Source organism: Sinocyclocheilus anshuiensis, unplaced genomic scaffold (assembly GCF_001515605.1).
Source record: "Sinocyclocheilus anshuiensis isolate Anshui unplaced genomic scaffold, SAMN03320099.WGS_v1.1 scaffold850, whole genome shotgun sequence".
In the NCBI taxonomy this organism is placed as follows: Eukaryota; Metazoa; Chordata; class Actinopteri; order Cypriniformes; family Cyprinidae; genus Sinocyclocheilus; species Sinocyclocheilus anshuiensis.
Window position 1 is genome coordinate 20,806 of NW_015537937.1, and position 24,234 is coordinate 45,039.

Genomic DNA, 24,234 nt, shown 5'->3' on the forward strand with positions numbered 1-24,234 from the left:
AATTAAGTATCAAAATATTAGATACCTTAAAAAACTTGAATAAATAGTAAATAAACATTTTCTAACAAAAAGTGCAAAGTAACAAGTACAAAAAGAGAAAAATGCACAAAGAACTTGTATGGAGATTTTTCCATCTACAGATTTTTCCCTGACCTACTTTCTCTGTAAATTAAGGGTGCACACTATTGCTGAAAAACACAATCACTATTTAGCAGTCAGATGCACGTATGCACAAAGGCACAGATCCCTAAACAAGGCCATATCTGCAGATTAAACTTTTTTTTGTAGAAGCATTTTTTAAATTTGAACTAGCACCTCATGACTACACCACGTTATGTACGAGACGCTGCAAAAGACCCAGGCGCAAGTGGAATGTAAAAAACACGGTGACATTAATTTTTAAGTAAATATAATGGGCGATATATTGCGTCACCAAAAATTATTGAGGTCATGTACATATATTGCGCGATAAGTCGATATATTGATTATTGCGACAGGCCTAAGCTAAAACAGTGAAAATCCCAATTTCCACCATCAGGGCAATAATTAAGAAGTTCCAATCAACTAAAGTACCACATTGTGTTTTATCAAGTCCAAACTCAATGCAGCCGTCTACCAGGAGATTTTGGAGCACTTTATGCTTCCATCTGCTGTCAAGCTTTATTGAGATGCTGATTTCATTTTCCAGCAGGACTTTAGCACCTGCCCACAGTGCTAAAACCACTTCCAAGTGGTTTGCTGACCATGATATTACTGTGCTTGATTGGACAGCCAACATGCCTGACCTGAAGCCCATATGTAATCTAGGGGATATTTTCAAGAGAAAGATACAGAAACAGAAACAATCGATCAAACCATACAGACGAGCTGAAGGCTCAATAGTGCCTCAGGAGTGCCACAGGCTGATCGCTTCCATGCCACACCTCACTGATGCTGTCATTTGTGTTAAAGGAGCCCTGACCAAGTATTGAGTGCATAAATTAACATACTTTAAAGAACTTGAACTTTTCTGTTTTGCAAATCCTTTTTTGATTGATCTTAGGAAAAATTCTAATATTTTGAGATACTGGATTTTTTACTTTCATGAGCTGTAAGCTCTAATCATCAAAATTAAAACAAAAAAACGTTTGAAATGTTTTACATGTAATGAATCTAAAATATATGAAAGTTTCACTTTTTTATATGTTACCAAAAAAATGAACTTTTTCACGATATTCTAATTTTTTTAGATGCACCTGTATATATACAGTATATATTAAATTTAAAAAAATCCTTACTACGGACTACAGGACTGGGTTCTATGGTCAGATGAAATTAAGACAAGCTTTTTGGCAGCAAACCCACCAGATGGGTTTGGTGCAAACAGATAAAAAGCTCACACCCACAGTTAAATATATTGCTGGATCTTTAAAGGTGGGGTAAGTGATTTCTGGTAGCCAATGTTGATATTTCAAATCACCAAAACAAACGCCCCTAAGCCAAAAGGGTCTTGCCCCTATTTTGATAGCTCTGCCCCACACATACGTTTGCAACCCAGGCAACGATTATGGCGGAATCTTCTGTATTATTATCTGCTGTATTAAACATATTATCTTACTTTTCGGGGAAAGCTGGATCCGATATTTACACGGGTCCTACTTCTTGCCTTATCGTAAACATTCTTTTGTTTTTTTATCTGCCATCTCTATCTTTCTGTTTGGCTCGGCTAATGTCTGTCCTGTGCACTGAAAGCTCTCTCCACCACATCATGAGTACACACGCCCCTTACTGCTGATTGGCTACAAGTTTGTTCGTTTTACCTAATTAGTTGTCTTCTTTTACATAGGGAACTACTGAACAGACATTTAAAAGTAGGCCTATACTTCAGTGCAAAATATTAAAAATGCAAAAACTTGACACAATGATGAGTCATCACGTCCAAAGACTTTAAATCACTCTCACCAGCACAATGCAAATGATTGTCACTTGACAGGCCTCTTTCACCAGGAGACAATGGATGAGGTTTCCGGGTTTGGAATGCAGAAGTATAAAGAACACTTTTTACGGGATTGAGTTTATAAAGGTACATGGAAGAACATAGCAAATATTATTTTTGCTTTCCAATTTACCCCAAAAGCAACAGAAAAATCCACTATTGCATTTCCACGACTTTCAAAAATCGTAAACATACAGAGATAGATCACGGCGGTCAAAAGAGAGAAAGATGTCAAATCTACCGTCACTCCCACAGCAACAGTAGCCTATTCGAAACTTATCATCACAGTTCGTTACCTAGTGTTGTAGTATAGACTACGTTGAGCAACCCTAAACGACATGTTTTAGTTAGTAGAAGATCTTACCGATGTTGTTTCTCACTCCTGTAGTTCTCAGTAAGTTATTGTTTGAGATGACGTTAAACTGATGGTTCTGAGTCACCTGATTACTATCCAATAACAAGTATACTTGCACTTTCGTGACAGCATCACTCCCAGATAACGCACATCCATAGGCCTATTTAGTATCATTCAGAGAACAAGGTAACAAACCTGTTAGACAGGAAGAGCCTCCAAAGAGTTTATTAAAAGATCTTTTTTTTGACGACGACGACAACAAATTCAGGCATTCAACTGCTTTTCCGTGAGGTAATTAACAGTCAGATTTAAGTTGTATTATTTTTGTTAGTATAAAATCACCAGAATGGCTTTGTTTATTCAAAAATATTACTTTGTTTATTATTTTATGTAACTTATTGCGTTATGTTTTTGAGTCATGGCGTGTGGCGGGTTCATGTCTGCTCCGGTGTGTTTTATTGAAAACGATGAAAATGGGAAGCTGCGTGTGAGAAAAGAGGCCAAAGACATTCTGGATGGGATCAATGAGCCGGTGGTGGTGGTGTCTGTGGTGGGACTCTACCGTACGGGGAAATCTTACCTTATGAACCGCCTGGCAGGACAACAGACAGGTGTTGCTTAAAGAAATAGCTTCAAATCTTCCTCGTGTGCAGTCAGACTACTATAATGACATACAAACAATATTTAAAAATATTTTTTCTTGTCATCTTGGGCATCTTCATTTGTTTTTGATTAATGTGACTGTCTCAGGCTTTGCTCTCGGCAGCACTATTGAATCAGAGACCAAAGGTATCTGGATGTGGTGTGTCCCTCACCCCTATAAAGAAGGACACACTCTGGTGCTGCTGGACACAGAGGGACTTGGTGACGTAAGGAAGGTGAGGAGGAAGGGCACACAGCATCCACAATGATGTGTTCATAGCAATGTTACCTCTCAGAATCTATCATCACCTGATCTGTGCTTTCAGTTTTCATTAGCTAATCAATGTACCATGGCTATGTTATTTAAACTTTGCTCACAGGGCCACAGCACTACTCTCAAATGATGCTCAAATGGTTTAGAGTTTACAGATCAGTTTTAAACTAAACTAATTACAGTATGGTCTGTTGCTAGTAAAGGTAAATACACAGCTGCTTATTGTAGCTGACAGTCTTTTAATATTTCAGGGGGATGAGAAACATGACACATGGATCTTCTGCCTGACTGTTCTTCTCAGCAGCAGTCTAGTGTACAACAGCTTAGGAGTCATTGACAACACGGCACTGGAAAAGCTGCAGTATCCTTCTCGCACTATAAACAAACAAAAACATGCACATACAGTGCAATAAATTGAAAACACTCTCTCGTAGCAGCAGTGTAACTCTTCCTGAACAGTGCTGAATGTAGCTATGTTACAGAGCTGACGGAGAACATTCGTGTGAAGGCAGAAGTGGGTCAACATGAGGACGAGTCGGCAGATTTCATGCGTGTTTTTCCATCGTTTGTCTGGGCTGTTCGTGACTTCACTCTGCAACTGAAAAAGGGGGATAAACCAATAACATCAGACGACTATCTGGAGGGTGCATTGGAATTAAAACAAGGTGGAAAAACAGAATTGCCACTAAAAACATACAGTACATATTTACTTTCAGAGTGCAGGGACATTTGAATTTGAAATTTTAATGTAGAAATTAAGATAATGTGGAAATACACAAATTACAATTCCTATTAGGCATTAAAGGGTTAGTTCACCCAAAAATGAAAATTAGCCCATAAATTACTCACCCTCAAGTCATAGAAGCAGCTCCGGGCGGATAACATATGAGTTCAGCGCCGCGCATGCGCCTGTGAGTCTCTTGAAAACCAACGTTTGTTAACATGAGCAAAGGAAGCAACGTTTCCTTACTTTAGCAAAGGAAAACCAGTCTCCTCTTGGCTTATATCGAAATCCTCCGACATTCTTCTTTACAAATCCTCGTTTTGTACTTCTAATAAGTGACCGGTGTTTTGTTTTGATCTCTCCCCTGCACTTCCGAGTTTGTCACTTCTGAGCGGCGCATGCGCAAAGCCGACCTCATACGTCATCCACCCGGAACTGCTTCCGTGTAGGACTGTTGGCGCAAGCTACATTAAAGTGATTATTATGTTTTGAATATGGATATTTTTCTTACAAAAACACATCGATTCGCTACAGGAGGCCTTTGTTCACCCCCCGGAACAAGGCTGCAGGGCTGCAAAGATTTTTTCCTTTAAAAATCCTATTAAAATTTGCTCCAGCCTTGTGAGACATTTTTTTTTTTATATGGATGGGCACATTTTATTTAACTTCTTTTGGACTGATGCATGCAACACCCGCTGAGTATACCATAGGCATACACCTAGGATGACTTGAGGGTGAGTAATTTATGGGCTAATTTTCATTTTTAGGTGAACTAACCCTTTAAGATTTGATCACATTTTGAACACGTTTCAGCCATCTATCCTGCAAAATTTGTAGTATTTTCATTCCATCTTAGTCCAGGATAAGTCATAGTGTCATTTTACTTGGCTGCTTACAACACTAAAAAGAAAATTGGTAACACAAGATAAAATAAAAATCTATTATGGTCTGATCAAAGAGCAATGGCAGCAACAGTGCATTGCTCTGCGTAACATAAAAAAATTTACAAACATTAATTATAAATAAAATATTGTTAATTATAAATACAATACTGTTATGAATAAAAATTGATAACAATTTTAATAAGAATTTGTAACATGTTTTTTAAACAGTGTCAAACACAAAAACACATGCCAGTAAAACAAAGAAACGGAGAAATAACAGAGATGTACCATTGTGTTAGCAAGATGAGGATGTGTTTTCTCTCTAATAAGGAAGCAACAATTACAATTCTGAGAAGTGCACATGATTTTGTGGTCATCAACGTTGCTCCAACAGACTCTTAACATTGCAATTCCAATCATAATTTTTGGATTTTGGATAGAAAGTAAACATTGTATCAGTGTCACCTTTCTATCTGGGTTACTTAGACTCTGAGAAAAAGTTGCAAGGAATGTAGATAAATTGCTGCCATGTGATTCCTTTACAAATATATTTATGGCACCTGGGGTGGTAGATGTGGTTAAACCTGCTTATTTGATTTTTTATTTTAAACCTCAACTTGCAATTTCTTTATTTCTGTTCATTAAATTGTAAAATAATTATTACACTAAACTGTAGGCTAATCAATTTAGTCATCATTTAAAAAGAGTGAATCTACATCCCCATTGGCGATTTACATAAATTATAAATATTCTTGTTTATTGCATAAATTGGTATATATGTATGTTTACCAATTGTAATAGGATTTTTAAAGGAAAAAATCTTTGCAGCCCTGCAACCTTGATGTATACATTTGGCAGAAGAGTAGGCCCCTATATCCAAAATGATTTACATTTCATTAAAGGTGTTCTTTTATCATGCATTCCTTGTCAATCAAACTCATGAACTTGCCACTGCTAGCATCATGCTCTGATAGTTTTAAAGGGGTCATCGGATGCAAAATTCACTTTACATGTTGTTTGAACATAAATTTGTGTTGGAAGTGTGTGTACACATCCACCCTATAATGATAAAAATCCACCCAGTGGTTTTTTTTAAATCCCTATTTTAAAATCCCCTTTTTCAAATCAGGCTGTTCTGAGATTCCTGTCAGAATGACGTAGTTCTGCACAGGCCGCTCCCACGATAGTTGATTGACAAGGCCGTCTTACCTTAGACCCGCCCTTAGTGAACTGTGAGCTTTCCGACATTGTGTCGACTCCAGTGCAGGGGAAGACAAGAATGTCTCCGATTAAGCGATTGAGCTGTTTTGTTGTTGGATGTAATAATGAACACAGCAGTCGTCATTTACTCCCAACATCTGAGCCACTGAAGACGCAGAGGATTAACGTTACTTTCGTTTGTGAAGGGAATGCACCGATCCCCGATCTGCCTAAATGTGTTTATGTTCGCGCGAATCATTCGTGATCCAGCTTCATCTACAGAAGAAGTGAGTATAAGGTTTTTTATGAATCTTTGCAAATCGCCTTTCTTAATATGTACTAGTTAGCAAGTTTCGCGGCTGAAGTCTACAGTCTGCTCATCACCCCACGGAAGAGAGGGGCGGGATGAGCAGAGCTCATTAGCATTTAAAGCAACAGAGCTGAAAACAGAGCTGTTTTTGACAGGGTAAAAAGGGTGTTGTTTTACACTACCATTGAGAAATTTTAACCAAAGTATGTTATAGACTTTTCATTAAGACCCTGAAGAACCATATCAACTTGTGGAAAATGGGCATCCGATGACCGCTTTAAATATAATATGATATCATTGATGATTCATAATTATCGTATTTTAGGTAGCTCACCTCAGACGGTGCAGTATAACCTGCCACGCAGCTGTCTGCGGAATTTCTTTGCGGTGAGGAAGTGCTTTGTCTTCCCTCGGCCTGCTAGTATGGAAAGCATGTGGAGAATGGAGGAGCTGACTGAGAAAGAACTGGAGTCAAAGTTCCTTGAGCAGGCAAACACCTTCTGTCGTTACATCTACAACAATTCAAAGACAAAAACTGTCAGTGGCGGCCGTACAATTACTGGAACAGGTGTGTGTCTTCACAGAATTACTTGTAGAAAACAAATGCATAAAAACATTGTTATAAAACTCTTTTGAGAAGCATCATTTCTATCACTCTGTAGAAATCTGAGCAGTTTTCTAACTGATCAACTGTGCCAAAAAAAATTTTCTTTTGCCATCCTATATTCAACTAAACAGCATGTCCAGCTCCAAACCTCTACCATTGGTTGAAATAGACATATGCGTTCAAAGATTGTAATTGACTGATGTTTAGAGTTTATGGCTGTTACAAAGTATGGCTGTTTTGCCATCCTATATTCAACTAAACAGCATGTCCAGCTCCAAACCTCTACCATTGGTTGAAATAGACATATGCGTTCAAAGATTGTGATTGACTGATGTTTAGAGTTTATGGCTGTTACAAAGTATGGCTGTATGATTGCTCAGGACACTCTTATTAAAATTAGTCAGGTATTAGGGACATTTTATTTGTTGTCTTATTAAAAAAGTCACTTATTGCAGCATTAAGCAGATAAATAACCATTTGTAGAGATCAATGAAATGCGAAAGAAAGATGTCTGACTGAACTATTGTGTTTCCTGACAGCTCTGGGTAATCTTGCTGAGGTTTATGTAGAGGCGATCCGCAGCGGAAATGTTCCATGTCTGGAGAACGCAGTCGTGTCTCTGGCTAAGATCCAGAACGTCCGTGCAGTGGAGGAGGCCCTGCAGCTCTACGTGACAGAGATGTTCAACTTGGTTCAGCTTCCAATGAACCCAGAAGAACTATCCAAAATCCACACAGTTGCAGAGAAGAAGGCCATTGAAGTTTTCATCACTGTGTCCTTCAATGACAATGACCAGATCTACCAAAAAGAGCTCATGGTACCTGCTGAAACACACATCAAAGTAACTAAGATAGACAGACAGAAAGTAAAAGAGAGACAGTCAGACAACAGAATACACACAATGTCTTAGGAACCTGGCAAAAGAAGCCTATAGTCTTGGATAAAAAGAGGTACACTCTTAAAAATAAAGGTGCTTCAAAAGGTTCTTCAAGCGATGCCATAGAAGAACCATTTTTGGTTCCACAAAGAACCATTCAGTCAAAGGTTCTTTAAAGAACCATCTCTTTCTTACCTTTTTGTAATCTGAAGAACCTTCTTTCGTCACAAAGAACCTTTTGTGAAACAGAAAGGTTCTTCAGATGTTGAAGGTTCTTTATGGAACCATTTAGACAAAAAGGTTCTTCTATGGCATCATGAAGCACCTTTATTTTTAAGAGTGTATATGAATTGGGATGCAGTGCAACTGTTTTTTTGTTATAGAGAGAACATGATGTGTACAGGTCAAATAGATTTAGTCTATGCGAAGGCAGAGCATTTTGTTCAAAAATAAAAATGCACAAACTTTTATTTTTTACACATTCTCTTATTGCTTTCGCTTTTTAGGGGAAGATTTATGATGAATATCAACAGATGTGCCAGCAGAATTATGATGCATCTCGCATGCAGTGTGAGGAAGTTCTGCATGATGTGTTTGATACACTGGAAAAGGGCATTTCTGACAGATCATACCTGAAACCTGGAGGATCCCAAAAGTACATAGACATGCTCAGACAGCTGTCAGAAGAGTACAGAGCAAGAACAGACTCACAAATAATGGTACAAAACACAAATAAACAACAAACAGATTTGGAATGACAAAAGGATAAGTAAACTGATTTATTTATTTGTTTTTGTTTTTTTTGTAACAAATCCTAATTTAAAACTGTAATTGTGTAAACAGACATTTTGAATGATGCTTTGAATGTAATATATATTTTTATCTACAGAGTGAAGCAGTGTTGAGCAAGTTTTTGAAAACAAAGGAAGATATTGGAAATATGATTCTACAAGCTGACCAATCTCTCAATGCAGCAGAACAGGAGAAAGAGGGTACAATTCAAATCAGCTGCACACTTTTCTATCATTCTATCAATTAAGGCTGATTGATAGAATGATATGATACACAAGACAATACGCTTTCATAAATTTCTATTCTAAATATCTGTTAAGCTCTCATACTGCATATCTTTATTGCTGTGTGTGCATGCACAAGTAAACTGCAAGACTAAATGTATGTGGACACACCTTTCTAATGAATGTGTTTGGCTATTTAGGCTACATCCATTAAAAGGTGGATAAATTCAAGCATGCAGCCATGCAGTTTTCTTAGATATTTTTAGTGGAATTGGGTGTAAAAGGATGACAATGACAATGCAAAATGTGAAGTGTTTGCTTGCGTACCTTTATATGTACAGTATGTGGGCACACCTTTCTAGTTAATGTGTTTAGCTGTTTTAGCTACATCCACTGACAAGCAGAAAAATTCAAGCATGCAGCCATGTAGTTCAGATATTTTTAGTAGAAATGGGTGTAAAAGTATGACAATGACAATGCACAAAGCAAGAGTGATGGTGGAGGTGTTCAGTAAAACACTGCACTTTGCAGTGGAGAAGATGAAGACAGAGATTCTAAAGCAGCAGAAAAGAAGCCTAAAGAAACAGAACCGGTTACAGGAGCAGGCATTTAAAGACATGCAGAGAACCTATGATGAGCATGTGAATCAGATCATTCATCAGATGGAAAGAGAGCAGGACAGAATGAGAAGAGACAATGAACGAGTCCTGGAAGCCAAAATGAGAGTAAGAACCGTTTTAAATGGATTTATATAACCCAAAATAGGTTGTAGTCAATTAACAATCAGACACATAATAACTAGAGGCATCAGCAACAATCAAAAGGTGAACATTTATTAATAAGCAATTTAAAAATGTTTAATTATTATTTATTCAACTTATTAATAAATGTTCATTTATTGAGCATATTAATAAATGTTCATTTGCAACCTACTTGGGTTCATTTTATGCAAGATATATAGTTATTTTTAATAGCTGAGTTAAATAAAACTACCAAGAAGATTGGGTTAAATGTTTAACTCTAAAAAATTCTGGGTCAAAACAACCCAATCGCTGGGTATGTCCATATTTCACCCAGCGCTGGGTTGTTTTTAACCCAGCATTTTTTAGAATGAATACACAACTTTTCTTTTCTTTTCTTTTTAAATATCTTTAAAGTCCTTGTCAAATCAAAATTGTTGTTTTTTTGGCTTTTATGAATATGTTAGCCTCAAGGTTATCTATAAACTAGTGTGCTCCAAAACAAAATTCACATTTACAAGATATAAGCATTCAAAACTTGCACGGCTTTTAATAAACATCATCAGTTTCACATGCTGAGAATGCTAACCTAACATATAAGTATATAAACCATAAATGTTTAAGAATCACTTAGGCTACCTCTGGGCGATTCATGATCAGGTAGATCTTAAACTGCACGCTCACGCCAGAAAACTACTAATTGGCTAAATGCTCCGTTTGACTTTTCGGAGATAATCTACTTTTCCCTGTGGATTACCTCTGACCTACTTTCTCTACGATCTGAATTTCTGCGTATTGAATTTTAGAATATTGAATTTGATGTTTCGAATTTCCTCTTCATCTTGAAAACTTGAAGCTGTATTTTTAAAAGCTGGATATTTGCAGTCTAAGATTTCAGAACAAAAAAAATTGCTGTTTGAAAATACATGTCTATAAAACTCTGCCATAAAAATATTCAGTTGTGTTACATTTCAAATGTTTCATATTCAAGTTCAAAAAAATCTAATTCAGAACTATGTTAAATGCCACATAGTATTCAGTTTTGTTAAATGACACTTGTCAATATTTCAAATTTACACAATACAAATTCAATTAGTTTTGTCATATTATAAGCTCCATAATTTACAGGCTTCATAATATTGCTTTTGTGGTTGACAGAATGTATTACTCATCCTGTTTTTTGGACCATTCATTATTTAGTTGCTCCTTGTGTGTTACAGGAAAATCAAGCTCTTTTAAAGATGGGCTTCCAATGGGAGGCTGCCCGGATGCAGAGTGAGATTAACAGCCTGAAAGCAGACATGGATAAAGAGAAATCATCACAACACTCCATATTGGGCCGGGTTTTGAATTGTATCGGCACTGCAACAACATGGCTCATGCCAGGCTTCACCCCTAAACTGATTGGTGTTGGTATTTCACTGTTATCAAATTTTTTTTTAATACAAGCTTATTCACACACACCTAAACATATATAACTTGAATCAGAATTACTATCCTCCAGCAGTATGTCATTGTTTTAGTCAGTGAATTAGTCAACTCAATTCATAGGCATTGCTTACTCACAAGATGCCAATTACTTTGAAAGCCCAGTATATTAACCTCTAAGCAAGAATCAACATTTGTCATGAACAAAGCTGTTACCAAAGTGATCAATACATGGGCCCTTTGTAACTTTAAGCAATGTATGCACAGAATGTTGTATTTTGTTGTATATTTTTGTTATATTTTATTTCTTTACTATGTGAACACTACTGATATACCTATATATTAACCAGGCCGAAGAACTGGCTGATTATCACTGTCAACTGATAACTGTGTACAACTGACCAATTAACATTATTAATAGCTCTCTATAATGTTAGTGCCAAAATCTATCAACAGCACTTTCATCAGATAATAAAGAGTTTGTTTTTAACTTTTGCAGTGAATTTTGTGAAATTTTAAAAGTTACTAACTTTCAGACATCTGCATGAACACAAGCCGATCTTGTTTTCCAAGATGATTTGAGAATGTCTTTGAAAATCTGATCCTTTGCACAAAATAGTTCACATGGGACTTGTCACAAATTTGCTTGTTTGATTGGTGACCTAAAAAAGTGCAGAATTTAAAACATTTCTTATTTTACACAATTTATTTTGCCATTTATTTTTCCAAAAACTAAAACTTGATATTTATATCCAAGTTTATTTTACATGTTTTCAATATGGTCTTGTATCCTGAATCCTCAACCTCATTCTTCAAAAAAGGGGAGGGGGGGCGGGGGGGTCCAGAGAAGGTGAGTTTACGCAGTTTTGATCCGCAGCGGGAAGATTCCTTGTTTGGAGAATGCAGTTGTCTCTGGCTAAGATCCAGAACATCCGTGCAGTGGAGGAGGCCCTGCAGTTCTACATGACCGAGATGCTCAGCATGGCTCAGCTTCCTATGCGCCCAGAAGAACTGTCTGACATCCACAAAATTGCAGAGAAGAAAGCAGTTGAAGTTTTCATCTCCATGTCCTTCAATGACAATGACCAGATCTACCAACAAGAGCTCATGGTAAAGTACCTGCTGACACAAAAAGCTCAAATTTAACAGTTCATCACATTTTCTCTGTTTCTTTCATTTGTTTTAGGGGAAAATGTATGATGAATATCAGCAGAAGAATCTATCAAGCAGTGTAAAGCTGTTCTGCGTGAGGTGTTTGATACACTGGAAAAAGGTGTTTTTGATGGATCATACCCGAGATCTGGAGGATACCGACAGTACAGAGACATGCTCAGACATCTGACCAATGACTACAGAGCAAGAACACACTCACAAATAATGGTGCAGAAGCGGGCGTTTAAAGACATGCAGAGAACCCATAAGGAACATGTGAATCAGATCATTTGTCAGATGGAAAAAGAGCAGGAGAGAATGAGGAGAGACAATGAACGAGTCCTGGAAGCCAAACTAAGAGTAAGAACAGGACACTTTCTTTCAAAACATGTACTTTGCTGTGTTCCAGAGAAGTCACCTTCAAAGGTCAAAGTCATGGTTAGCAATTCTTTCACTTGTGGCTGTTTTGTGTTGTATTGCAGGAGAAGGATGCTCTTCTACAGAAGGGTTTACAGGAGCAAGCCTCCAAGATGCAGAGGCAGATTGACCGCTTAAGATCAGAAATGCATAAAGAAGAGAAGTCAAAACCATTCACAGTCAGCCGGATTATGGATGGTATCGGTGCCACAGCAGAATTGATCTTGCCGGGCTTTGTTAGCCGTGGTCTGTCTGCAGTCTGGAAATGGTTCAAATAAGAGCAGGTTTTGCACTGAGTGAGTACTGTATGCTTCTCTCACACATGCCATTCACTCTAAAGGGCTGTTCACAATTAGTGTCCACACCAACGGACAATCATCTGCCGTTTTATATGCTCAAGCTCTTTAATTTCAGGTGGATTCTGATTGGCTGTCAAGCATTCATCGGCTGGAAAAAAAAATCGTTCTGAAAGTGCCACTGTCATGCAATAGATGTGTGGATTAAGCTATTTAAATTTAAAAAATTTTGAACGATTTTTAAAACTTCATCATTATAGTTATCATCCTTGGTGTGAGCAGGTGATCCTGGTGTAAAAACACTTTAAAAATCTGTCAAAATGCTAGTATTTATGTCTTGGGGGGGAAAAAAACACAACAAAAAGATTAGAAATGTATCATTCCCTCTACTTTGTTAAAAAGAACCCCTTGATATCATGGATCCACAGATCAGTTTACAGAAGAGATTTTGTGATGCAGTTAAAGCAGTTGATCTCATAGAGATTCTGCTGATCATCCTTTTATTTAAGAGATCTGAAGACTACATAAAATATCCTATATATACTGCATTGCAATAACAAGCTCACACACTCAGTGCGGTCATGTATGTTAATGGCCCGTCTTAAAGTTCAGAGGCGGACATCAGCCTCCTGAGTGTGTCTGATGACTCCGCTCGAATCCAGGGCTCGGTAGTGGCTGTATCAATAGAGCTGGGCCTGCCTGGAGACTGCAGGGTAAAATGCTCTTCACCACCATTTGCTTCATCGTCATCATCAGAGTCTCCTAAACACATAATTGAAACAAGTTGTGCATCTCCAGAATCATAAAACATACATCGAGACAAACACACACACACACCTGCTGTGGTGTTGTGATGGCTGAAGGCTTGTAGTCCCTTCATCCTGGGAGTGTTTGTGTCTCTGAGCTTCCTCATATTGAAGGACTGCTGCTGCACTGGCTTCCTCTCTGCAGACTAAACACACATATACACTGTTTATTATTTCATGCTTTATGATGATTAAAGTAATGTCATCATATGTAAATTATGCAAATCATATGCAAAATGTGAAAATAGGAATTATGTAGTGATAAATCCAGGGAAAAAAGCTATATAACTATATGTTAGTTACTTCAAGGTAGTAAGCCTATGCTTAGATTACCGCTCTGGACATTCTCTCGTCTGAGGTGCATCCTGGGATGCTATCAGTATTAAATCGTACTAAAGTGTTCTCGTGCGGTGGCCACTTGTTAGCTGCCTTTCCTTCACTATCTACTCAAATTTATTCAAAAACAGTTTTTTTAAAACAACAAAACTATGCAGAACAGAGCAGAAAATTTTTATTTGATCATTTAACTTTTTGTTTTATTTGTAGAATTTATTTATAAATTATAAAAAAAAATGAATGCCTATTTTTTTGTTTGTTTAAAAGTGTTGAAATATTGCATATCATGAAAAGTGCAAAATGTTTTGTTTTTTTTTAAAGGGGTTATATGATGCGATTTCAAGTTTTCCTTTCTCTTTGGAGTGTTACAAGCTCTTGGTGCATAAAGAAGATCTGTAAAGTTGCAAAGACTAAAGTCTCAAATCCAAAGAGATATTCTTTATAAAAGTTAAGAGTCAGCCACGCCTACCTAAAACGGCTCGTTCTAACACGCCCCCACATATCTACGTCACTATGTGGAAATATTAGTATAATGCCGCCCAAATGTGCACGCAAAGAAAGAAGGCGTGGTTTCAGGAACAGCAGTAGTGTTGATGCAGCCATGTCAGGGAGACGAAAATAATGATCTTTAAAATAGCATCATATGACCACTTTAAATCCGATAACTTCATGTTTGTCCAAAATATCTAAAAATGAATCAACTGAAACGTGAAGAAAAAACGGAAAATAAAATGCAATAGCATGCAATTCAATCAGTATTTTTTGCACTTTAGTCTGTAAGTCACCATACAGACATATGTTTAGATGTTTCAGTGTGAATTACCTGCAGGTTTGCTAGTCTGCGTCGCTCTCGTGCAGACTGTTTAGCAGATTTCCTCTCAACGTCTGGAGGAACTGGGAAAGCAATTCCATTCTGATCTAATGACAATAATACGACAACTGTACACCAGCAGCTAGCAATCAGCAGTGTGTATTCAAACAAATAAAAACTAATATATAAGAAAGTGAAATTGTATAACACAATGAAAATAAACATCATCGTGTGAAATGTTGATAAAGTGTGTTCATATTTTTCTTTAAAAATAAATGTCACTTGGTTTGATGTTGTCTTACAAAATGGAAAGACATTAATACAGTTTCCCTAGTGTCCAAACTAATTTTGGGGCCACTGTATATAATACAGTAATTTTTTTTGGTTACACTCATCAAGCAGTTAAAGAAATGTGTGATCCCACCAATAAATTCACTTTCTGACAGAAGCACAGATCCTCGTCCCCCCTCAACATCTCTGTTCCTCTGTGTGATAGAAACACAGAACTGTCATGTTAAACATCATTCAGTACTGATGGAGCTGCTTCTAGTACTGCAGAACACAACGGAAATAACAAGCACGCCTTACATTCATAGTGAGAGGGGAAAACTTACAGACTGCCATGTTCTAGGAAGAGGCATAAAGGCATCTGGAAAAATTATTAAAAAAAAAAAGGTGTCAGTTCTACACAAAAGATGGATTTACATAAGACCAAACATTAATTAAGCTCTCATTTCAAAGTCACAATATTTATTTTTGCTGACTACAAATGACTTTAGTATGATTGGCCACAAGGAACTACAAACACTTGTAAACTAATATTTATAATCCTCATAGCTCAGATTAATATTGGTATTAGCTAGTCAGTTCTTACCCCTGTACATGATGTCATCGGCTCCCTTTGAGCTGATTGGCTCAGTGCCACGGGCGGAGGGGCCTCGCACAGGCATACGCAAACGAGCCATGTCAAACACATCCGTCCTGTGCCTGCAAACACACACATAAAGTGCTATATTGTAAAAACAGTCATAGTTAAAGACATTGTTAGGCATGCTGGAGTGCCTGCAACTGCATTAGTTAGGATTATTCACAATATTGCTTTTATAAAACAGTGACTGCATAATAAAATATTATAGACATAACTTGGTAAAGTGTTATTTTATTAAGAAAATGTAACCTTTTTCTACAGGATATAATGTGTTAGGTTATATATGAGTGCTGCACATACAGTAGAGAACAATTGTTTCCCTGGTATATTGATGTAGCTATACTGACCAATCAGTAGCTATACTGAACCCCCCCCCCATCTAGCTTGTACTAATCTGAACAATGCCTGAAACTTATTATGAGCACTTCCTGTGTTTATTTGCCTCTTTATGATGAATCGCTGGTTGTATACCTCAATTGTAAGTCACTTTGGATAAAAGCATCTGCTAAATAAATGTAAACGTAAACTGAAATCCAAACAAACTGAATGAAAACCTTACTTTGGCCAAGACCAGAATACATAAACTAAAAGTGAAAATCATGTAGCCTACTTTTCTCAACTAAGATGCCATTTAGGGTTACTTTTTATTTACATATGCATATCTTTCAGATCAATTCTGTACTCAATGCGATCAAGGATTTCATTACACATTAGTCATGTAAAACAAAACCTATAAACATCACATTTTTATTATTTTGATTCCTTTTAGGATGTATCCATCGGGAATATTGCTGTAGAGATAATTCCAAAGCATAATTTCCTTCAAGACAGCAAAATTATAAACCATTAGTTTGAGAGATCACAGACGATTACTGATCCTCATTAACTGGAAAGAGTTTTCCAGTGATGTGAAGCCTATAAAAAACAGCTCATTTAGCAAAATCGGATTAAACCAGCCAAGACCAGGAAAGGCTGATGCTTACGCCCCTGACAGTACAACTGTTTTGACCTGCTGTATTCATGTACATGTTGACTAACAGGTCAGGCTAATTATTAAAACATCCCTTTACTGTTGGACTTAAACATTACATTTAAACATCATCAAAATAACTGTACAGTACCTGTCTGTGAAAGGGGAGGGAAAATGCTCCCACTCCGTCTGCAAGAGCTGCTCCTCCAGACGCCGCTGTTCACTGCGCAGACGTCTTCTTAACGCACACAGCTCGTTAACAACCTCACTTCTGTCCTCTGAAGAAAACAAATATATTAAACCCTCCAAAAATATATGCTTAATTTAAGACCAAAACTTAACTAAAGACCAGAACTAAATCAAAAAATGCTTTAGGGACCAAATACTCATAATGTTAGTTAAACCTGAAATTACGCAAATTTAGGGGACCTCTGATAATTAATAATGGCTTAATCATTTTTAATTCAAATCTGAAAATTGCAAATCATTTCTGTAAAGGTCAGGTTTAGGGTGTAGCAGATATTATTAGATAATATATAAACAAAAACAGCCAATAGGACATCTCCCTCATGATACAGTATGTGTGTATATGTATGAGTGATTACTCTCTGTTCTCTGGTTGTTTCTGCTTTCTGGAGACGGAGGAGCCCGAAGCGCAGAGAAATCCTGAAAAATATGTAGACATTAGTGAGTGAGAAGTGAACATGGTTGTTTGCAGTTAGCTGAAGTAAGGATCATAGAGTTTTGGTAATTAGACTGAGGGTTTGGTTACAAGCTCTTGAGAAGATAATCATGGTTGCTAGATCTGCATAACAGAGCAAGCCCAAAACTAGCCCACTAACACGATTACAAATAGCAAAACTCAAAATATGCCACATGTTATACACAATTTTATACACATGAAGTGAACATGAGCATTTGCAATGTTTGTCTGTTCAAATAAAGGCAGTTTTTGTTACCGTAGCATTTGAAGGGTTGCGGTATTTATTCTGTAGGGTAGGGATAGGAGGGGATGGTGCACGCTGAACCTAAAAAAAAATTATGACAATACTGTCACACACTCACTACATCTAGAGACATTTTCAGCAAATTTAGCTTAACCTCTTGAGAGTGTCGCAAAACATTTTAGGAAATTTTTTTTATTTTTTCATGTCATTACATTGTTTAGACCATTAAAATAAAAAAAAAAAAAAGATATTTCATTCATAAGTTATGCTACGTCCTTGGTAGAGGACATCGGGACTCAATTTTTAAAAAGAAAATAAAAAGACATGAATGAACATGCATAGGCAAAAACAATAAAAAAAAATTTAATCACCAATACATTTTTAGTTTTCAGGATTTTTTTTTTTTTGAACTTACATGTGTAAGTACATTTTTCTTTACGCAAAATGTGTGTAAAATGGCCATAAGCAGGTTTTCTCATTATATATAATGTATCTATAAACTAAATCTAATTTGCATATTAATGTGTTTTTGGGGCAACATGTAATGAAAAAATAAGTGTAATAATGGGAGTAATAATTGGCAAGATTTTCATAATAATATATAATATTTCATAGGAATATTGAAATATAATTTGTTTCCCTATTCATTTGTTGTGTCTCCCAAAATGCGTAATAAACATGTTTTTAGTCCCGGTGTCCTCATATGAGGACGTATGAAATCAACGTCCTGTTTTATAACAGAAAGTCATATTTTGATTTGAAACCCCATAACATTTTCCTGAGATGTTGATTTATGACACGCAGTTTAAAAATGAGTCAGATTTAAATGATAATTACAAAATATTATCATATTTCCATAAGAGTGTCACTAAATTAATATCAGACATTTTTGAAGACCAAGGAGAGGGGGTGGTGATGGTGAAACATCCAAACATTTAGTATCTCTGAAAAGCCCTGAATGTGCTCTGTACAGGACATCCAGACTTAAAACTGTGGCATGTATAGTCTCAGAGAAATTCACTAAAATATACTGTCCTCATATGAGGATGCAGGGTCTCAGGAGGTTAAATATATACAGTGACTAGACATATAGACATAGCTCATTCCAGTAAATTTCACTTTCAGACACCTGTTGCAGTCGTATTTGTCTCTCTTGCGTTTCCTGTTTTCTTACAGCTGCTCTCTCTTTCTCTTCTTCTTCTTTTTTCTTTTTCTCTGCATCCCTCCGTCTCTCTTCCACAAGACGAGCAAGTTCTTCATTCTTCAGTTTTTGCTGCAAAAAGATAAGGCTACTTAAAGTCAGCGGTGCTGGTCACTGAAATGGTCTGAGGGAAGAGCTCACATAATGCACTGGAAAATTAAACACAACAACATGCATTTGATGGCATTTCCTTAAGCACTTAAATTCCCTTTGTTTGGATGGAAAATGTGATTTGAAGTGAACAATTATCACATTATTACATTGTGCATCTCTGAAAATAAGACGGGCAGGAGTGCATGTGTGTCTGTCTGACCTCCAACTCTCTGCGTTTTCTGCTCTCCTGCTCCTCTTCATACTCTCTCCTGATTTTCTCTCTCTGTTCTGCCAGTCTTCTGTCCTCCCTCTCCTCTTCTGCCCTCGTCCGCTCGCTCTCCTCAGCCTGCTTCCTTCGCTTTTCTTCTATCTAATGTCACAGACACACACACACACACACAAAAACACACATGAAAAGATCATTGTTTATATACAGGTACAGTGGAATCCAAAAGTTTTAAAATTGAATCACAATATCAATAATTTATAAAATATATGTATAAATGTGAAGAGTCTGTGTGTATACACTACCGCTCATAAGTCTGGTGTTGGTAATATTTTTAATATGTTTTTAAAAGTAGTCACTTAAGCTCACCAAGGCTGCATTTATTAGGTCAAAGATGCAGTAAAAACAGTCATATTGTAAAATATTACAATTTAAAACAACTGTTTTCTACTTTAATGTATTTTAAAATGATGGCAAAGCTAAATTTTCAGCATCATTACTCCAGTCTTTAGTGTCACATGATCCTTCAGAAATCATTCTAATAAGCTGATTTGGTGCTCAGGAAACAGTTCTTTTTATTATCAATTTTGAAATTAGTTGTTCTGCCTAATGTCTTTGATGAACAAAACAGCATAGGAGTTCATATTAACAGACTCACTGTCACTTTTGTTCAGTTTAATGCATCTTTGCTGGATAAAATATTTAATAATAATATATATATTTTTTAAATCCTACAAACCCAAAACTTGATCAGTAGTGCGTGTGTGTACCTGGTGTCTCAAGTAAGCTTTGTATTGGTCTTGCTCCAGTAGTAGCTGGGGTGACTGGATCTGATTAAACACATTTCCTCTTGCAAACTGTGGAGTGTGTGTCTCAACAAATCCTTCAATACACACATTCAACTTGAGGATGTAAACAATCACTAAAGACACATCATGCATGTTTGTATGTAAACTAAAACGTGTGTTAGCATGTTACCTGGCCTCTCCGGCCTTTGTGGTGGTGCTGCAGCTGCTACATTCAAAAGATGCATCTGCTTCAGATCAGCTACACACACACACACACATACACATAATTTCCATAGTCACATGTTTCATAACTAACAGGCTAACAGGAGATTAACTCATACTAAATAAATCATACTGATTAGATTTCCAGTGCTGTCTCTGAGTGGTGCACCAGCTCCGCCTCTTCCCCAGGGTTCATATGCTCTCATATCGGCTTCAAGTTCAGCTTCCAGTCTATGCTTCTCCTCTCTGTCCACCCTCCTCTGTGCGGCCCGGTCCTCTATCTACTCACAGGGCACACAAACAAACAGCCGAATAAGCTTTCTACTGCTCTTTTTCATGTTGGAAGTTAGAATAAACATATACTGTAAATGCAAACATACCGTTCATGAAGACACACCCACTTTTGACTATGTCATTAAGGACACACCCCTCAGTGAATATGTAATGTCACACCTGCTTTCTGAGCTCCTCTTTATAGCTGAGTCTGTCCGTCTTTGCATGATGTGCAGGAAACTCTAAAAGACCTGAACCCACAACTTCATTCTCACCCACAATCCTCCTGAAACACACAACAAGCACAAATACACCCCAAAAACAAGATGTGTATTAATTGTCTGCTACACGCATATGGTTTAAAAGTGTCTTTGACAGTGAGAAAAAAATAGCTTGGGTTATAAATTCAAAACTAGCCCAATGGTCAATCATAAATAGCCCAAAACTAGTCCAATGACGCTATCCCAAATATAAGTATACTCAAAATATGACACTCCCATACCTAAAATACATTATTTACAGTCACAGCTGTGTCAACATGATACATTTTATGGGAAGAAATATATATGTATTTACCAATCTTAGGTACAGTCAAAGAGCTACAAAGTTAACAAGATCCAACAATTGCTACTAGACAACGTCATCTGGTGTTACTGCCTGTTTCTAAACACCCACAATTTATGATCAGAAATGTGTCTGGAAAATTGCATTTTTGTGAGTGTTTGTGTCAGTTGCACTCTTACTGTCTGTGAGTGCTTCTGCTGTGTGGACTGAGTGGGTGTGGCTCTCCTGATGATGTTGAAAAAGAAACTCCCATTATTGGGCAATCTGTGGAAACACACACACACACACAATGATGTCGCACCAGTAGGAATCTTATGATAAATGGATTTAAAAATTGGTTTTCATGCTAAGTAGATTCAACTAGTTTTGAATCAGGATCCAGAATACCCAACACAATGGCAAAATTATTTACAGCACAAAAGTAAACAAATGTGATTCATTAATATTGATGCACCTACTCTCTGCACCCAATATTTCACTGCACAAAACCATGTTTATCCTCAATGCCAGTAAACATATTTAACGTAATCTGCTGTGTCATATGTGTGTCTTACAGGCTCTACTGGGACTCTCAGCATCATTATTTGGAGTCTTATAGGCATCTGTAAGGAATGGGAGTTGAGTAGGGACAAAAGGCATCCTACAGAAAAAACAAAAACATGTTTGTGAGCTTGAAGAACAGCATGTGCAAATATGTGGGTTTGCACTTATGTATATCCATATATACCTGCATGGAGACAGAGAATCTGTCCTGTATTGCAGAACACCCTCAGGAGGCTCAGCAGTGTCCAGGCGGATGATGTCATCCCTTGGTTGCTTTCTGTACGCAGACGCCTCACTCACAAAGAGCTGCTTTAAATGTAAAGGTCAGAAAATCAGCACAAGAATGTCAACAAATATGTGCACACACAAACACACACATTGTTACCTTTTTCTTAGCATCTGTTGAAACTCTCAGGTCCAGTTCCTTCTCCCTAAAGAAAGTTGAATTACAGGGGGTGTTCATGAGAGTGGCATGAACGTTCTGCCGAACGTATCTTTTGTGTTCTGGGTTTGGAACGTCATGAGAGTCAGTAAATTAATTTTCAGAATTTTCATTTTTAGGCAAATTATCCATCAAAAAAAAAAAATTCTTATGAGGTAACAAATGATTAATTGCGATTAATCACATCCAAAATAAAGGTTTTTGTTTACATATTTGTATGTGTACTGTGTATATTATGTAAATACACCCATATACATTATATATTTTGAAAATATTTACATGTATATATTTATATTCTTATATTTTATATTATATATAAAAATATTTAATATATAAACATAACATATTTTGCTTAAATATATACATGCATGTGTTTGTATTTATATATACACTTAATAAATATACACAGTACACACACATACATTATGTAAACAAAAACTTGTACTTTTGGATGCAATTAATCGCGATTAATCTTTTGACAGAAATAGAAAAATATAAACCAAATACACCAGTCAGACTATTATGCATGAACACACACTAGGGCTGTCCAAAAAAAAAACTCGAATTTCGGATATTCGTCGAATTTTAAATAAAAATACACATTCGAATGCAAAAACGTTGCATTTGAATATTAGGTGTGCGTCAGGCAGCCTTATCAATGGCACACAAGATGCGATGACGATGTGTCATTGCATTTTAATGCTTTTTTTAGCTTATCCCGTTGAACCCACTGAATGTGGCGCTGCTCATTCAAAATATTGTGGAAAAAAGAGAACATCAATGCGGAGATGTTGTTGTTTTCGTCAAAACTGAAACCAAGCCATTCACACAGAACGCATATTTATCGCATTTTCTAGAGGGACATCTATCACTGTTGCACTCGCGTCTCGCACATGAGAGCAAAATCTTGTTTAGATGATTTAGAATGTTTAGAAAGCTAGGGCTGCGTTCCAGTTCCTTCTGTCTCGTTTACTCGGATGTACGTCATTGTAACAATGTTCGTAGGTCGGGAAGAAGCAGGCGGGAACCGGCGAACATTAAAGATTTTAATAAAATAAACAAACACAAAATGAAAGTAAAGCGGCAGCCCCTCGCAGATGACTGCCGCACACAAAACACAAAATAAAGTCCAGGCCTGGTCCTCTCTCGTCCAACACTGTCGTCACTCCTCCTTTTATCCTTCCGGAGCTCCTCCGTGGGACTCAAGACCGGTGAGTGGCGCAGGTGTCGCGCATTAGTATTTACTCCACCGGCCTCGCTCCGTTCCCACGGCTCTCGGCCCCGCCCCTCTCGTCACATACCCCCATCACCCCTCGCAGGCCGGGGGGTACTCACGAGACTGCGCTCTACTCCCCCCCTCCCCCTTCCGGGGGAGCCGATCACGGCGGCCGCAGCGAACCTGGGGGTAAGGACAGACAGACGAGGTGAGAGAAAAGGAGATGGAAGGATGAGGAGAGACAGAGACGAGAGAGGGGAGAGAGGCAAAAAAAAAATAAATCTTGTTCCGGTTCCCAGACACACTGCCGCTCGGCCCTCCACCAGCTGGGTAAACTCTTCCGCGATTCCTGGCGGCGGCACTGGATAGCCCTCGGTGGACGGCCCAACACTCCTCCGCCACCTGGTGGACGGCGACGGCTCCTCTGGGTTCGGGCAGCCGGCAGGAGTCCCCCGTTCCCTGCTCCTCCCCATCATGGCAGATGGCAGCAGGCTCCGGCCTCAGGCAAACAGCGGCGACTCCTTCTCTCCCTTACGGACGGCAGCCGCCCCTCCACAGCCCAGGCGGCCGGCAGCGAGTTCGTCCGCCCCCCCGGCAACTCACTCCAGCCCACCGCCTCGAGCGTCCACGGCGGCAGACTGCTCTGCCATGCTCGATGGCACCGCGGATTCACCACAGCGGCGAGGGATCTCTGGCAGCGTGTCCCTCCTTCCTCCCGGGTTTCGGCACCAATGTAACAATGTTCGCAGGTCGGGAAGGAGGCGGGAACCGGCGAACATTAAAGATTTTAATAAAATAAACAAACACAAAATGAAAGTAAAGCGGCAGCCCCTCGCGGACGACTGCCGCACACAAAACACAAAATAAAGTCCAGGCCTGGTCCTCTCTCGTCCAACACTGTCGTCACTCCTCCTTTTATCCTTCCGGAGCTCCTCCGTGGGACTCGAGACCGGTGAGTGGCGCAGGTGTCG

At 38.0% G+C, this 24,234-nt stretch overlaps 3 protein-coding genes across 7 annotated transcripts in view; 2 read left to right on the plus strand and 1 right to left on the minus strand.

Annotated features, from left to right (window-relative positions):
• Nucleotides 1-2,559: 2,559 nt before the first annotated feature.
• LOC107659530 (guanylate-binding protein 1-like) lies at nucleotides 2,560-11,522 on the plus strand. The gene is made up of 11 exons (XM_016448511.1): nucleotides 2,560-2,621; nucleotides 2,747-2,941; nucleotides 3,081-3,208; nucleotides 3,498-3,607; nucleotides 3,718-3,911; nucleotides 6,690-6,932; nucleotides 7,511-7,788; nucleotides 8,355-8,567; nucleotides 8,738-8,840; nucleotides 9,396-9,589; nucleotides 10,825-11,522. The coding sequence occupies exons 2-11, from the start codon at nucleotides 2,749-2,751 to the stop codon at nucleotides 11,080-11,082; spliced, it is 1,914 nt and encodes a 637-aa protein (XP_016303997.1). The 5' UTR covers nucleotides 2,560-2,621; nucleotides 2,747-2,748; the 3' UTR covers nucleotides 11,083-11,522.
• Nucleotides 11,523-11,932: 410 nt separating this feature from the next.
• On the plus strand, nucleotides 11,933-12,893 carry LOC107660170 (guanylate-binding protein 1-like). The gene is made up of 3 exons (XM_016449415.1): nucleotides 11,933-12,142; nucleotides 12,284-12,544; nucleotides 12,667-12,893. Exons 1-3 carry the CDS (start codon nucleotides 11,933-11,935, stop codon nucleotides 12,877-12,879), a joined length of 684 nt encoding a protein of 227 aa, XP_016304901.1. The 3' UTR covers nucleotides 12,880-12,893.
• A 391-nt stretch (nucleotides 12,894-13,284) lies between these two features.
• The window catches only part of cspp1b (centrosome and spindle pole associated protein 1b), a 15,669-nt gene continuing 4,719 nt past the window's right edge, over nucleotides 13,285-24,234 (minus strand). For 4 of the 5 annotated variants that reach the window (XM_016448331.1, XM_016448349.1, XM_016448323.1 and 1 more), the window contains 19 exons: nucleotides 21,991-22,036; nucleotides 21,790-21,914; nucleotides 21,617-21,702; nucleotides 21,242-21,326; nucleotides 20,679-20,784; nucleotides 20,359-20,506; nucleotides 20,194-20,262; nucleotides 19,986-20,098; nucleotides 19,210-19,359; nucleotides 18,825-18,968; nucleotides 17,708-17,776; nucleotides 17,354-17,414; nucleotides 16,900-17,026; nucleotides 15,725-15,837; nucleotides 15,465-15,499; nucleotides 15,275-15,335; nucleotides 14,863-14,957; nucleotides 13,735-13,849; nucleotides 13,285-13,659 (listed from right to left, as the gene is read on the minus strand). In XM_016448331.1, coding sequence (XP_016303817.1) covers nucleotides 13,499-13,659; nucleotides 13,735-13,849; nucleotides 14,863-14,957; nucleotides 15,275-15,335; nucleotides 15,465-15,499; nucleotides 15,725-15,837; nucleotides 16,900-17,026; nucleotides 17,354-17,414; nucleotides 17,708-17,776; nucleotides 18,825-18,968; nucleotides 19,210-19,359; nucleotides 19,986-20,098; nucleotides 20,194-20,262; nucleotides 20,359-20,506; nucleotides 20,679-20,784; nucleotides 21,242-21,326; nucleotides 21,617-21,702; nucleotides 21,790-21,914; nucleotides 21,991-22,036 — 1,909 coding nt within the window. In that variant the 3' untranslated portion in view covers nucleotides 13,285-13,498. The remainder of the gene's footprint in view (nucleotides 13,660-13,734; nucleotides 13,850-14,862; nucleotides 14,958-15,274; nucleotides 15,336-15,464; nucleotides 15,500-15,724; nucleotides 15,838-16,899; nucleotides 17,027-17,353; nucleotides 17,415-17,707; nucleotides 17,777-18,824; nucleotides 18,969-19,209; nucleotides 19,360-19,985; nucleotides 20,099-20,193; nucleotides 20,263-20,358; nucleotides 20,507-20,678; nucleotides 20,785-21,241; nucleotides 21,327-21,616; nucleotides 21,703-21,789; nucleotides 21,915-21,990; nucleotides 22,037-24,234) is intronic. The other variant, XM_016448357.1, reaches the window with a different exon arrangement.